General features: G+C 46.0%; 1 protein-coding gene across 1 annotated transcript in view; it reads right to left on the bottom strand.

The window, feature by feature from the left end:
- Nucleotides 1–5,530: 5,530 nt before the first annotated feature.
- The window catches only part of LOC106607295 (signal transducer and activator of transcription 5B), a 94,786-nt gene continuing 85,339 nt past the window's right edge, over nt 5,531–14,977 (bottom strand). Inside the window, exons 10-20 of the mRNA XM_045720583.2 lie at nt 13,183–13,362; nt 12,719–12,806; nt 11,231–11,353; nt 10,426–10,518; nt 10,073–10,279; nt 8,866–8,960; nt 7,536–7,678; nt 7,240–7,395; nt 6,984–7,035; nt 6,406–6,510; nt 5,531–5,998 (exon numbers count right to left, since the gene is read on the bottom strand). Coding sequence (XP_045576539.1) covers nt 5,875–5,998; nt 6,406–6,510; nt 6,984–7,035; nt 7,240–7,395; nt 7,536–7,678; nt 8,866–8,960; nt 10,073–10,279; nt 10,426–10,518; nt 11,231–11,353; nt 12,719–12,806; nt 13,183–13,362 — 1,366 coding nt within the window. The 3' untranslated portion in view covers nt 5,531–5,874. The remainder of the gene's footprint in view (nt 5,999–6,405; nt 6,511–6,983; nt 7,036–7,239; nt 7,396–7,535; nt 7,679–8,865; nt 8,961–10,072; nt 10,280–10,425; nt 10,519–11,230; nt 11,354–12,718; nt 12,807–13,182; nt 13,363–14,977) is intronic.

Genomic DNA, 14,977 nt, shown 5'->3' with positions numbered 1-14,977 from the left:
GAAGCAGTTCTACCTAACAGAATCATTTGAAGATGCTGCATCTTGTCGGGGGGAATAGAGTTTGTGTATAATACGAGATCGAACTCTGACACAAGATGAGGCTGAATAATCCCCAAAAGTGTAATTCCTTTTTTTTAGTGAAGTGAGCTGAGACGCCCCACAGCAGGGGGTCTGAGGGCATTCCTCCCAGAGCATAACCACCATACTTTCTGTTTCTCTTACACATCACTTCCTGTGCTCACTCACATGACCTCTGTGGAGGGCGGAAATTAAAGTGGTTCCTTAAACACCCTCCGTGTTAACACTCTTTACTTATCAATCAGAGCAGTGCTGTGGTTTTCTATCCCATCCTATAGCGACTGTGTCTGTGCCCTTTGTGCCTCGACTGGACCTCCTTCCACTGGAGCCCCTAATTACTGGAGTTGATACAGAGATTCATTTGTATGCATAGACTAATACGATGGTAATTAGTGCCAATTTGCATCTTAATTATCTGATGAAAGATGTTTCCTGGGGAGGATGTCAAGACCGTGAATAAATATTCACATTTCTGACCCGTAGGAGAGACTGAGCTTTATTGAGCTGGGATGATGATATGAACCTAACAGAAGGGCTCATTTTAAAAAGTACATCTGTCATGGTTTTTCTATTCCTGTTATAACATGTCAATCACGTGACATGTCCCACATGCATCCTATGCATACTGCTGACTGGCATTGTGCTTTGTTTCATCGTTCATTTCCATTCCCAGTGTTATTGCAGAGCGCGGGAATCACATTGGGCACTGAGGACATCTAGTGCTCACAAGGTAGAACGAGGAGGACGGATTCATCTGCTCCATTGAAAAAGCTGTTCATTTCAGTCCTGTGCAGCCAGGCTATACATAGCAGCTGGTGGGTGCCAGACTTGCAACTCTCCCAGAGCCTTTTACCTTGAGTATATACAATCCAATGTCAAGTAAGATATGGCTGTGAATACCTTATAATACTATATTTATGTAGTATACCTTATTATATTATAGTATACAATATTCTACTGTAATAACCCCACACATTCACCATCTGATTTAGAGGGGTTGGGTTAAATGCGGAAGACACATTTCAGTTGAATGCATTCAGTTGTACAACTGACTAGGTATCCCCTTTCCCTTTCACATGCCCTCAATGCTCTAACCATTTCCTTTGCTGGAAAAAACTGCTGTATTGTGTGAAATGCTGGTTTCCTGTAATATTTCTGTTTGTTTTATCTGCAGAATTGTCTGTTGTCAACTGAAAGAAAACAGTGGTGTCCTCCTGTATACTGCATGTTTTCAATAAAAAAATGACCCATTTCGCCTTACTGCTGTGTTACGTTGAATTTTATTCTCTGTCCAACGCTTTTAAAGCTATTGTTGTGAATATTGAACAGTAACCAAGCAACCACGTGCAGTTTCGTATCCAAGCAACAGTCGCTCTCTGACCTCCAGACATGTCCGATGTTTTTAAAAATGGAAAAAAATTAATTGGAATATAGTAAATGTGATGGAGTTATTTGTTGAGAAGGCAAACAGTGGGTCTTGGATCTGTCTGTTCCATAGGAAATTGACAATCATAATATATTTTATAGTAATCAATGGGGTCATAGTCGATTGCAGTTCATTGCATTAGGTTAATTACATTGTCTAATCACTTTTCCATGTCCCCTGGGCCCTGAGTGACAGGTGAGAAAAAAACCCTCTGGCATTAAAGGGACAGTACATACCAGTCCGGTACTGTGTCTCAGAGACAATATATGTTCCTGTCACAAGATGGCAGATGTGAGTTGCCACTGGACAACCGATCACATAAACCAGTGTTATAGCGGTGCTATGATGCCCACACCCAGTCAGAAGGCTGTTGAAAGGCTAGTCAGGGTTTGGGTCTGTTCCTTTTCAATTCAGTCAATTCAGAAAGTAAACTACATTCAATGCTTCAATGCTTCAATGACAAGAAATTACAATTGGAATTTGAGTTTACATTCTGAATCGACTCTATTGAAATGGTCTCATGTACAGTATCGGTAAGGTGCAGATCAGACTGACATGGAATGTGAACAAATAAACCATTACATTTATTCAGTCACAACTTATTTTTCATTATACATGTTACGGTTGAAATGATTTATAAAACTTTTTTTTTCAATTGCAGTTTTTCTTGGAACACATCCAAAGTGCTGAAACCAAACCACAAACGTGGAACTAACACTGAACAAAACACAGCTTCATATACAGCTTCCCGAGTACATAGACTAACTAAGGTGAAGCAAAGAGTTTGAAATGATCAGAATAATGTTAAAAAAAAAAGGAAACATCACAAGAATTCCCATGTAGCTTTGACTCTTAAAAAAAAACATCAGTAAAATCAAGAAATACAAAGAAGAAAAACTAGCTGTTTTGACCCGGAAAAATGTAAGAAACAAAGATGGGAAAAGACTAAATAATGTCAGCAGGACAAACACAAATGCAACATTCTTCTGATTCCTGTTTGCAATATGGCTCTTTTCAGATACTTCTGATGAAACCTATGAGGTTGCAGTGGCTGCCATGTTGTACGTACGACCTCCTCAGGTCATGCAAGGGGATTACATTCAGAGGGGCGTGCCACAGACGTACAGTATACTGTAATAAAATAGAATTACGGTACAGAAAATAAATTCATATATGCTGTATATAGATAGCAAAGGAGGCTGGTGGGGGGGAGCTATAGGAGGACGGGCTCATTGTAATGGCTGGAATGGTATAATGGAACTGTATCAAACACATCAAACATGTGGAAACCACGTTTGACTCCGTTGCATTTATTCCATTCCAGCCATTACAATGAGCCCGTCCTCCTATAGCTCCCCCCACCAGCCTCCACTAATAGACAGAGACTCTATTTGTCTTTTTTTCATTTTATGATACATCAACCAAGCATAGGGCTTCATTCCTGAGTGGGCAGAGCTTATGAGTAGAGGGGATGGGTTGTGTGTGTGTGTGTGTAATATGACTGTGGGGGTTGTGTGGTGCTATTGCCCAATGGTTCAGAAGTGTGTGTGTGTGTGTGTGTGTGTGTGTGTGTGGGTGGTGTGTGTGTGTGCGGGGGAGGGGGGTGAACAGAGTAGCCACGGCAACAGTTGTATCTATCGTTACATGCTTTGTTAAACTGCGGTAGCTAAGGTGTACTATGGCAGACTAATCCTGCTGGGAGTATATGGAGACAGACCCACTACAACATCTTGGCTGAAAGACAGGGAGTGAGCCAGTGCCAAAATATCCCAAACTTTATGGTAGCAATGGCCTTCATGCTCAGGACTGATGAGTCTGAGTCATATTGTCTGCACACATAGCTATATATCTGTACCTCAGGTTGTCAGTTGATGTTTTATGTTATATCACACAGAGACAGACATGCACATGCAGATTTAGTAAGAGTGATCAGTAATAACAGCAAACAGGAGACAGGCTTACGGACAGAGATAGACAGAGAGAGAAAAAAAAACAGAGAGAGAGAGAGAGAGAGAGAGAGAGAGAGAGAGAGACACAGACAGACAGACAGACAGACAGACAGACAGACAGACAGACAGACAGACAGACAGACAGACAGACAGACAGACAGACAGGAGTACCATCAGGGCTGGCTCCAGGCATAAGCGATATAAGCGGTCGCTTAGGGCCCGGGTCATTTTTTTGGAACTCAGTTGGGGTCTAAATTTACTGTTAGAAGGTGAAGGTTCAAAATGTGGTTGTGCATCAGCAGTTTTTCTCCTGTTTAGTCACTGACAGTCACTTAATTAGCCATGTCGGCTAACAGCTTACAGTGGCAAGTTAGTCTAGCTAGTCACACTCACTCAGATATCATTAACATGACATAAGTCATGGCAAAATGTGCAGAATTACAGGGAATTTGCTTTAAATCTGCAAAAATGTATCTCCACCCACCCCTTGGCAAAACTGGTAGCATTGCAGGGAATTAGCTTTAAAACTTCAAAACATGTATCTCTGCCCCATGGTAAAATGAGAAGAATTGCATGAAATGTTTTTTTTATTTTTTATCTCCGCCCCATGGAAAAATGTGTAGAACTGCAGAAAACTTGCTTTAAAACTGCAAAAATGTATCTCTGCCCCATGGTAAAATGAGTTGAATTAGATCTCCACTTGTCATCTCAGGCTATGGATTGAGTAGTTAGTGTACTTCAGCAGATGAACAATACTAAGCCAATAAGGACCCAGTATAGAGAGTCTTCATCCATCAGTCCTAGTAATGGACTTTCCTACAGATCTCTCAACAAAACCCCAACCTCCACACACACCCCAGTGACCTCAGCTCCCCTACACACATCCCAACAGCTCCCCAAATAGATTGTCAACACTAGACGTCACAACCAATAACAAGACATGACCAAATGAGTTGTTTAAAACACCAGGGAGACAGACAGAGTGGTAATGAGAGGTAGCGTTGATGGCACATACATAATCTACAGGGCTATGGAGGGGAGATAGATAGAGGACTCATCTTTGTATCTGTGCCATTAAAGTGTCTGTGTGACAGCATGGGCAGCACCATTGAGGTACTAAAGTAGTAAATGTTATTCTTCTTCATTGGCTGATTGCTCCCAACTCATAGGAATCCCCACCCAGTTGACAACTTTAAAATGGTGGAAGACCTCAATGGCAATGGCCATGTTAAAACAGGTTATGTTAATGATGAGTCCTCTATCTATCTCTATGGGCTGTCCAGAGACCTGAGTGGCCATGCTGGATACATGCTTGTATTTACATTACATCTGTGTGCAAATACAGGAAATTAAAATATCCCTGTGAGCGTAGAGGGGGCACAAAGTCCCCAAGTTTCAGCTGGAGCTGATGTATATTATGCAACTGTGTGTGTGTGTGTGTGTGTGTGTGTGTGTGTGTGTGTGTGTGTGTGTGTGTGTGTGTGTGTGTGTGTGTGTGTGTGTGTGTGTGTGTGTGTGTGTGTGTGTGTGTGTGTGTGTGTGTGTGTGTGTGTGTGTGTGTGTGTGTGTGTGTGTGTGTGTGTGTGTGTGTGTGTGTGTGTGTGTGTGTGTGTGTGTGTGTGTGTGTGTGTGTGTGTGTGTGTGTGTGTGTGTGTGTGTGTGTGTGTGTGTGTGTGTGCGTGCGTGCGTGCGTGCGTGCGTGCGTGCGTGCGTGCGTGCGTGCGTGCGTGCGTGCGTGCGTGCGTGCGTGCGTGCGTGCGTGCGTGCGTGCGTGCGTGCGTGCGTGCGTGCGTGCCATAGATACTCAGCGTGCTCTGAGAATGAAATGAGAGCCATTCTGCTTGGAGTTTAGTGTGTAAAGTTCAGAATTATTATACTTCTGACTGAAACTACCCTTAGCAACAACTCCGATGATATTGTCAATAACAACAACAAATTCTTCATTTAAGTTTCTCTCTTTTTTGGCAGAGGGCGGATTCAATAAAAAAAAACTCTGTTGATAAACCATTTACAATAATAAAAGAACTAAACAAAAATAAAAACAGTACAACTGTTTAAATGACTTCATACCGGTTGTGGAGAGTGCTCTTCAAAAATCTTTGTTAGAACTGTGACGAAATTAAAATACATATGTGAATTGAATGACTTTTTTTTTTTTTATACAACACTGTAACATTGTAGTTTTTTTGCATTTATACCTAGTCTGTTTTACAGATACGCACGGAGACAAACTGAAAAAAGGTCACTGACATGCAGTTTGCATGCTGCGAAGAAAAAACAAAAAAACAATCACAACCATTATTAACATTTCACATTATAGCTATATGAAATAAAACAAGAGGAAATGAATGGAATTAAACCATCAGAAATGTCAAAAGGTGCGGGGTTCTTTTGTTGGTGTCAGGGGTCAGAGATTGAGGGTCACGACTGCTGGCCTCTCCATTGGTTCTCCATAGGTCGCCGCAGCAGCTCCTCAACGTGTCGCGCCACGTCCATGGTGTCATCCAGGTCAAAGTCACCGTCCGCATCTAACATGGAGTCACTCCTGCCACAACACAGGAACCAGTTAGTAACACAGGCCATCAGACACACACACACACACCTCACCTCACAACACAGGAACCAGTTAGTAAAACAGGCCATCAGAAACACACACACCTCACAACACAGGAACCAGTTAGTAAAACAGGCCATCAGACACACCACACACAACACAGGAACCAGTTAGTAAAACAGGCCATCAGACACACACCTCACCTCACAACACAGGAACCAGTTAGTAACACAGGCCATCAGACACACACACACCTCACAACACAGGAACCAGTTAGTAAAACAGGCCATCAGAAACACACACACCTCACAACACAGGAACCAGTTAGTAAAACAGGCCATCAGACACGCACACCTCACACTCACACATGCACGCACACATATGTAATCTATACTCACATAGGCTGGTATATGCCGTAGTTTGGAGGGTGACTGACAACAGGGGAGGCTCCGTGATCCATGTAGGTGGGGTTTGCTGCTGGGTCAGGATTGGTCGTGGTGAACCTGCAGGTCCAGACAAACAGACAGACAGACACACGCGCACGAGTCAGAGAACGTCATTCCGATCGCCAGCTTTGTCGGTTACCACGGCAACCTTCATCACCATCCCTCACCACCACCACCCCCTCCTCCTGCTCCTCCTCTGCCTCCTCTGCTTCATTAATTACCAGTCCCTTTGAGCAGCAGGATCAGGTAAGGCAGGGTGCTGGGCAGCAGCCCCTGGAGCCCTCCCATTGAGAGGCCCACAGCCCCTTGGTAACAATCGGGACCCTGCAAACTCATTACCCAGACTGACATTACTAAGTGCAGGGATGAGAGGGACAGAGGCGCCCTCAGGCCCGCGGATGCTGGGCTCTAATTGGTTCCTCCATCTGGAGTGAAGACCTAATGGTTGATCTGCATTCAGGCCACATTGTTAGGTGATTAAATCAGCCCTATCGCCACAGAGAGAGAGAAGGAGAGAGAGAGAGACTTACTCTGGTACCACTTGTTTGATCTGCGGTTTCACATATCCATCCACTGCTTTGGCTGTAAGAGAGAAAGGCAAGGGAAGGAGAGACAGGGATAATCTCGATGTTCAGACTGCAGATATGGTCCACATTCACAAGTTCCTCAGTGTGGCTGTTAAGCCTCTATCTGACCAAATTGCAACAGATATAGAGAACAGATACTACAGTATAATTATATGTCATCATTTATTTTTATAGAGATGAATAGAGGTTAGGTACATACACAGGGGTGGCGTGTAGTATTTGGAGAAGACCTCATCCTTGGGTCTGTCTGGGTAGAGGAACAGGAGGTGGTTGAGGTCACTGATGCGGTCAGCCAGAGAGCGGATGGAGAAGTCTTTGGTTGTGTAGGGCATGAGGTTCCACACCATCCTCTCCCCTGGAAACATAGACACACTTATTATAGTTCCACTTGGCTATTTTTACAGACCATCTCCGTCTAAGATTCATTTGTTGACTAATTGACTAACTGACAAAATAATGAATTGATTGATCGCTTGATTGGTTGGTTGTCAGTACCTGGTTTGTTGGGATTCTCAGCCACCCAGGCGATAGTGATCCCTCCGATCTCAGAGTCGCTGAAGCGGAGCAGGAAGGTCCCGTTGGGTTTGGACATCAACATGTCCTGGGCCTGCTGCTTGTTCACAAATCCCAGGATCGCCCTGTACATAGAGAATGGAGGAAGGAAGAGAGAGAAAGAGAGAGAGAGAGAGAGAGAGAAGGAGAGAGACAGCAAGAGGGAGATATGGAGATTAGGGAAAATGTATATAGAATAAAATGGAGGAGAGCATAAGGGGGACATAAGGAGGACAGCAGGAGGACATGAGGAGGACATGAGAAGGACATGAGGAGGACAGGAGGAGGACACGAGGACGACACAAGGAGGACAGAAGGAGGACAGGAGGAGGACAGGAGGAGGACAGGAGGAGGACATGAGGAGGACATGAGGAGGACAGAAGGAGGACAGCAGGAGGACATGAGGAGGACATGAGGAGGACAGAAGGAGGACAGCAGGAGGACATGAGGAGGACAGAAGGAGGACAGGAGGACAGCAGGAGGACATGAGGAGGACAGGAGGAGGACAGGAGGAGGACATAAGGAGGACATGAGGAGGACAGGAAGAGGACAGGAGGAGGACATGAGGAGAACATGAGGAGGACAGGAGGAAGACAGGAGGAGGACAGGAGGAGGACATAAGGAGAACATGAGGAGAACATGAGGAGGACAGGAGGAAGACAGGAGGAGGACAGGAGGAGGACATGAGGAGAACATGAGGAGGACAGAAGGAGGACAGGAGGAGGACAGGTTGAGGACATAAGGAGAACATGAGGAGGACAGAAGGAGGACAGGAGGAGGACAGGAGGGGGACATAAGGACAGAGATAGACAAAGATACATTGTTACATACATTGTCATGCCGCCCCCTTCCCCTACAATAATTGTATCCTTTTGACCCATTACAGGTAGGGATACATATCTCTGTGGTTGCTATGGTAAAGCCGTGTCCATTGTGGGGAGGGCCTTTTGGTAGGCTCGTTGAGATTAAAAAAGCAATCAAAATGTGAGGCTGCAACAGCAGGGGGGCTTAAGAGGAAAAACACCAAGTGCACTCTATCAAGAAGACTCACTAAAGAAAGCACATTACAGTTGCCATTCAAACGACAACAAAAAGAGGCCTTTAGTTTAGTTGAGCCATTTTCTCTGTCCATTCCCCTGTCTACTTGGGCAGTGTGTGCACGCAGCAGGCATCTCATGTTACACTAACACACAATCCAAGTCAATCCTCATTTCCACAGGTTATTCTGGAGTAGAAATTCTAGGAATATAGACATCTAAAAAATTCTTCTTACCCATCATTCCAGTGTGGTTTGAGATGTTTTTTTGTGAGTTCCATGACCCCATCAAACCACTGCCAGAACGTGAAATTCCTGCCAGGCAGACTCTCCTGTAGGTTAGAGGGATTGGGACATTGGGTTTGATACAATCGATAAACAATTTGTTGTCTGTCTGTAATCGAACTAACATCCCCTCACATATACAGAGTAGAGTAGAGCAGCAATTACAATAGACAGTCAGTCAGTGAGAGATATTTCCCAGAGTTCAGCTGAGTGAGTGAGTTCTGAGGTGCATGTTCCTGTTTCTAGGCCCTCTCTCTCTCTCTAATGAGGCTGATGCTCTGTGGTGAATGAGGTCTGAATGTGAGTGTGCTCTCTGTCATCAGTGGCTGGTTAGAGGGAGCCAATGAGGACTGGGGCTGAATTAGCCCTTCCTGTCTGGACAAACAGGCTCATTAACCAGAGCTGAGAACCTCACAGCCAGCCGACTAGAGCTCATCAGACTAAATGGCACCCTATTCCCTACCTAGTGCACTACCTTTGACCAGGGCCCAGTGAACTATGTAGGGAATATGGTACCATTAGGAACGCAGCCTTAGAGAGAAACACATTAGAGACTCGCTCAGCCCGAGGAGAGCAGATTAGAATGTATTTTTTATTTTTATTTTATTTAACCAGGCAAGTCAGTTAAGAACAAATTCTTATTTACAATGACGGCCTAGGAACACTGGGTTAACATCTTGTTCAGGGGCAGAACAACATATTTTTACCTTGTCAGTTCGGGGATTCAATCTAGCAACCTTTCGGTTACTGGCCCAACGCTCTAACCACTAGGCTACCTGCTGCCCCAATGCAGATATAGTGGAATCATTACTCTGAACACGGGAAGGAACACCAAAGAGGTAAACTGTGTCTGCAGTGGCAAATACTCAAAATAAAATATACACAAACCAGGCATGGTAAAAACTCTACTATAGATTCCCTCTGAGTATCAAAGAGATGATATCACCCCTCTGCAACAACTTGTTCCCAATGCAGAGGTCAGGTCTTGTAGTCCACTGGTCAGTAGTCATGGGTTGTGTCCCACATGGCACCCTACTCACTACAAAGTGCACTACTTTTGATCAGTGCCCATAGGGTTCTTGTCAAAAGATGGGCTCTGGTCAAAAGTAGTGCACTACATAGGAAATATGGTGCCATTTGAGACGCAGTCTGGTCTTACCCTGTTGAACTGGGACCAGGTCATGGTCATGCCGCGGTAGTCATCAGGGTTGATGCTGGAGCTACTGAAGGCTTTCTGGGCCAGGAAGACCAGGTTCTCCTCTGAGAGGCCACGGTTACTCTGCACCTCCGCCTTGTACTTCATGTTGAGGGCCTCACACAGCTGGGGCCACAGTACCTTGTCAGGCACTATGAAGGGCACCCGACCCTGGGGAGGAGGAGAGGAGAGATGGTTAAGGCCCCTAAACCAGGGCAACACTAAAGCGTCCATCAAGAGAAAAACAAAACAATGTAAAGTGTTAAAGACATCATCACACACACATACACACAACATGATGATCACACTGAACTTACGGGTTCGGCAAAAGCGTTGTCCCACAGTACTGTTGCCGTGGCGTTATTGTCTTGGCTACCGTGGACGATCACCACCACAGGAAGTGATAACGTCTGACAGAGAGAGAGAGAGAGAGAGAGAGAGAGAGAGAGAGGGAAGAAAAAGGTCAGGGGTCATTACAAACACAATGATGTATATGTGTATCAAATACAGTATATATAAGCAACTGTAAAACATGTTTTCACTTTAACCTACTGTACAGCACTTTGTGTTCCATCCAAACAATCTATATAATTCTGAGAAATACATGAACAAATGTGTTTTGGGAGTAGGGGAGCATATATGTTTCCTGGACCATTGACAATGTGAAGGTCATTTTTCTTGTGTGACATAGCTTTACCAATGATTACTACTTAGAATATGGTCACTGAAGGAGCAGGGTAAGGAACATGGTGTATTGACTGAGCCACCCTCTGCGCGTCGACGACAACCGGATGCATCCGGTTTTCAGGGGAAATGGAAAGAGAGCCTGTGACGTGACTTCCTCTTTTGGACGTTAACAAGGCGACACTCCATCTTAACTCCTCCACATTTACTAGATTGGTTGAACAGTGGAGAAAAGAAAACTCCCCCGCCAGCTTTTTTTTTCTCGTCTGGACCAGGAAGAAAGAAAGGCTGCTGAGGCGTTAGGTTAGACTAGAGCCAACAGCTCACCTTGGGCTAGTCCACCACTCTGCTCATCTCTTCTTAAGCCGGTGTGTGCTGTATTGATAAGAGTTGGCAAAACAGCACAAACAGATCTGGGACCAGGTTATCAGTTCTTACCTTAACCTGAAAGACCAGCTCATTACCCCCGACGCTGAACTGAGACTCAAACAGAATAGTAAACTTCTCCTCTGTCACAGACTCCGCCCCTCGCCGGTCCGAGCGCTTGATCCTCTTCAAAGACTACATGAAAGACGAGGCGGGGTCGGAAAGGAGGATCATGAGTGGACAGCAGCACAGCACACAAACATCTTCTAGACTATTCACTTTGAGGAGCTTTTCTCTGATCACACACACACATACATTACATTACACATGATTCCCTTTCATTCCAGGAGCAGATTTGAAGGGATACTTCAGGATTTTGGCAATGAGGCCCTTTGTCTACTTCCGCAGAGTCAGATGAACTCCTGGATACCATTTCTATGTCGCTGTGTCCAGTATGTAGGAAGTTAGAGGTAGTTTCGCAAGCCATTGTATATTTACTAGCATTCTGTCTTTAACTTCCTTCATTCTGGAAATAGAGACATAAAAATGGTATCCACAAGTTCATTGCCAAAATCCCGAAGTATTCTTTTAAGCCCGAGTTTACATGTAAATGATCCATGGAGGACCCTAGGGAACTCAAAACAGCATGTGGGCTGAGTAACATGTTATCTGTATGAGTATGAACACAGAATGAGAATGCAGAATCTCCAAAAGCCTCTTGGACTCCAGTTTAGCTGGGGTTTGTCTCTGAAGAGAATCTTCTCTAGGTGTGGTATTACAGACTGAGACTCCCTGGTCCCATCCATCCTCTACCCTGGTCTAATCCATCCTCTACCCTGGTCCCGTCCATCCTCTACCCTGGTCCCATCCAACCTCTACCCTGGTCCCATCCATCCTCTACCCTGGTCTGATCCATCCTTTACCCTGGTCCCATCCATCCCCTACCCTGGTCCCATCCACTCTCTACCCTGGTCCCATCCATCCTCTACCCTGGTCCCATCCATCCTCTACCCTGGCCTAATCCATCCTCTACCCTGGTCCCATCCATCCTCTACCCTGGTCCCATCCAATCTCTACCCTGGTCCCGTCCACCCTCTACCCTGGTCCCATCCATACTCTACCCTGGTCCCGTCCATCCTCTACCCTGGTCCCATCCATCCTCTACCCTGGCCTAATCCATCCTCTACCCTGGTCCCATCCATCCTCTACCCTGGTCCCATCCATCCTCTGCCCTGGTCCCGTCCACCCTCTACCCTGGTCCCGTCCATACTCTACCCTGGTCCCGTCCATACTCTACCCTGGTCCCGTCCATCCTCTACCCTGGTCCCATCCATCTTCTACCCTGGTCTAATCTATCCTCTACCCTGGTCCCGTCCATACTCTACACTGGTCCCATCCATCCTCTACCCTGGTCCCGTCCATCCTCTACCCTGGTCCCGTCCATCCTCTACCCTGGTCCCGTCCATCCTCTACCCTGGTCCCATCCACCCTCTACCCTGGTCCCGTCCATCCTCTACCCTGGTCCCGTCCACCCTCTACCCTGGTCCCATCCATCCTCACCATGTTCCTGAAGTTGGCGCTGAGTGTTCCTGTGGCCTGGTGGTACTCCATCACACAGTTGTTGTTAAGGATCTCTCCACTGCTGTCGCTGGGAGAGGGGGAAGGAAGAGGGAGGAGGAGGAGAAGGAAGAGGAGAGGTAGATGCTTCAGCAGATTTATTAATCATAGAGTCATGAAACTTTCACAGAACATGAAGGGGAATGACTAATTTCAATTTATGTGAGACAAGTTTTTTTCAGGATGCCAACACTGACAATCTTGCAATATGCTATCCAAATTTAGGCTAACACGGCTATTATTTTAGTACTAGGAAGGAAGATTTATACACTAACTACTTTAGGTGTGTGGAACGTGGGATGTGGCACGCCCAAAAGTATAATCTAAATGTGGAATCTCCACTTGCTCCATAGATTCCACTGTGGCAGTAGATATCAGTGATGAGGGGGCTCTATGCTGTGACTTACTTCCTGGTGTTCTCATTCTTAAGCAAGGCCTTCGCCTGCTGTTCACTGATGATGGTGGCCTTGACCTGCGGGGGGTTCATGTGCACATTGAGCTTTCCGCCCACTAGGAGGCGCACTGTGGCGGCAAACTTGGTCTGGGTCTTCAGCACCTGGGGAGGCTGCTTCTCTATGATAAAGGTGCTAGAGAGAGAGAGAGAGAGAGAGAGAGAGAGAGAGAGAGAGAGAGAGAGAGAGAGAGAGAGAGAGAGAGAGAGAGAGAGAGAGAGAGAGAGAGAGAGAGAGAGAGAGAGAGAGAGAGAGAGAGAGAGAGAGAGAGAGAGAGAGAGAGAGAGAGAGAGAGAGAGAGAGAGAGAGAGAGAGAGAGAGAGAGAGAGATTGATTAGAGGAAAGTGTAGAGGGGTTGCTTTAAAGGGATAGTGCAACATTTTATCTTACCCAGAGTCAGATGAACTCATGTACACCATTTGCATGTCTTTGCACGCAGTTTGAAGGAAGATTCTGCAGCAACTGCTAACTAGCGTTAGCCCAATGACAGACAGTCTACAGGAACAACTAGCATGCTAGTTAGCAATGGCGCCAGAAACGAACTTCAACTTCTTCCAAACTGCACACAGAGTCATACAAATGGCATCCATGAGTTCATCTGACTCTTGGTTAGTAGAAAAAAGGGCTTGATTGAAAACATTTGGCACTATCCCTTTAACCAACAGATCACCACAGGGAATTCTGCTCATCACACACTACTGCCTATTATGTTTATTTGACCTGCTTTTGAAAGTTACACAGTACGCAAGCTGTCAGCTCTCGATGCTCCCACACATAAACACGCACAGACAGACAAACGCTACACACAGGCAGCGTGATGCTCATTCATTCAGGCACGGAGGGCTTTTTAGTAAAGTACGCTGTTTGTGTTTTAGGCTTGGCTGACCGTACTCAATATTCTCATCTCTGTGAGCAGGCAGTGATGAGATACCCTCCCTCCCTCCCTTGCCTCCCTCCCAGGCGCCTGCTAGAGGTTTAGGGGGAACAGTAGAGAGGATGTGGGTGTGGTTTCGCTGGAGAGCAGGAAAGAGCGTGTTAAGAGGAGAGGAAACACCAGTGCAGTAGCATGGACTTTAAAAGTAGTGTTTTTTACGCTCTCAACACTCCCCTGTCTGCGGCCTAACGGACATCGTTCTGACAATGACACAGCTTCTCAGTGCATTATGGGTCTCTGTGGGGACCACAGCTGGAATAGGGAGAGAGCAGAGGGTTCTGGGTGCACTCAGAAGACTTCCTGATCCAGTCAGTGAGGCTGGCGGACTGATACAGGCTGACAGACAGTGTCCCCAGGGCTACAACACTCTACCATGGAACTCAAGCTAGCTTTCTGAGCCTGTTAGCCTTTCTCCCCATCTCACCATCATTGTAGACTCTTCATCTCTAGTCTCAAACACTTTTTGTCTCTTTAGCTCTCGAGTCGACCCTCTTTCGTATCCCCCTTCTTTCTTTCACTTTATGTCTTTGAAACTCTGTTCACTCCTCCTCTTCATCGTACTGTATCTTCCTCTCCTTTTCTAAAACCGTTCACTCTCCCTCCTGTTTTCTTTCTCCTTTCGGATTGATAGCAGGCCTCCCTCTCTCCTCCCTCCATCTCTCCCTCCTTGTAGCGTTGAGGGTAAATGCAGGCTGACTGGGGTTGTGTTTGTGTGTTCATTGGCAGGTTCAGTAGGGGTTGGGAGCAGAGCTGGGTTGGGCTGCTGGAGGAACTGTCAGCAGCTTGCTCCCCCTGCCTCGGAACAACCCAGCTTGG

This window comes from Salmo salar, chromosome 06 (genome assembly GCF_965601325.2).
Source record: "Salmo salar chromosome 06, fSalSal1, whole genome shotgun sequence".
Taxonomy (NCBI): Eukaryota; Metazoa; Chordata; class Actinopteri; order Salmoniformes; family Salmonidae; genus Salmo; species Salmo salar.
This window is presented reverse-complemented; position numbering and strand designations above follow the sequence as displayed.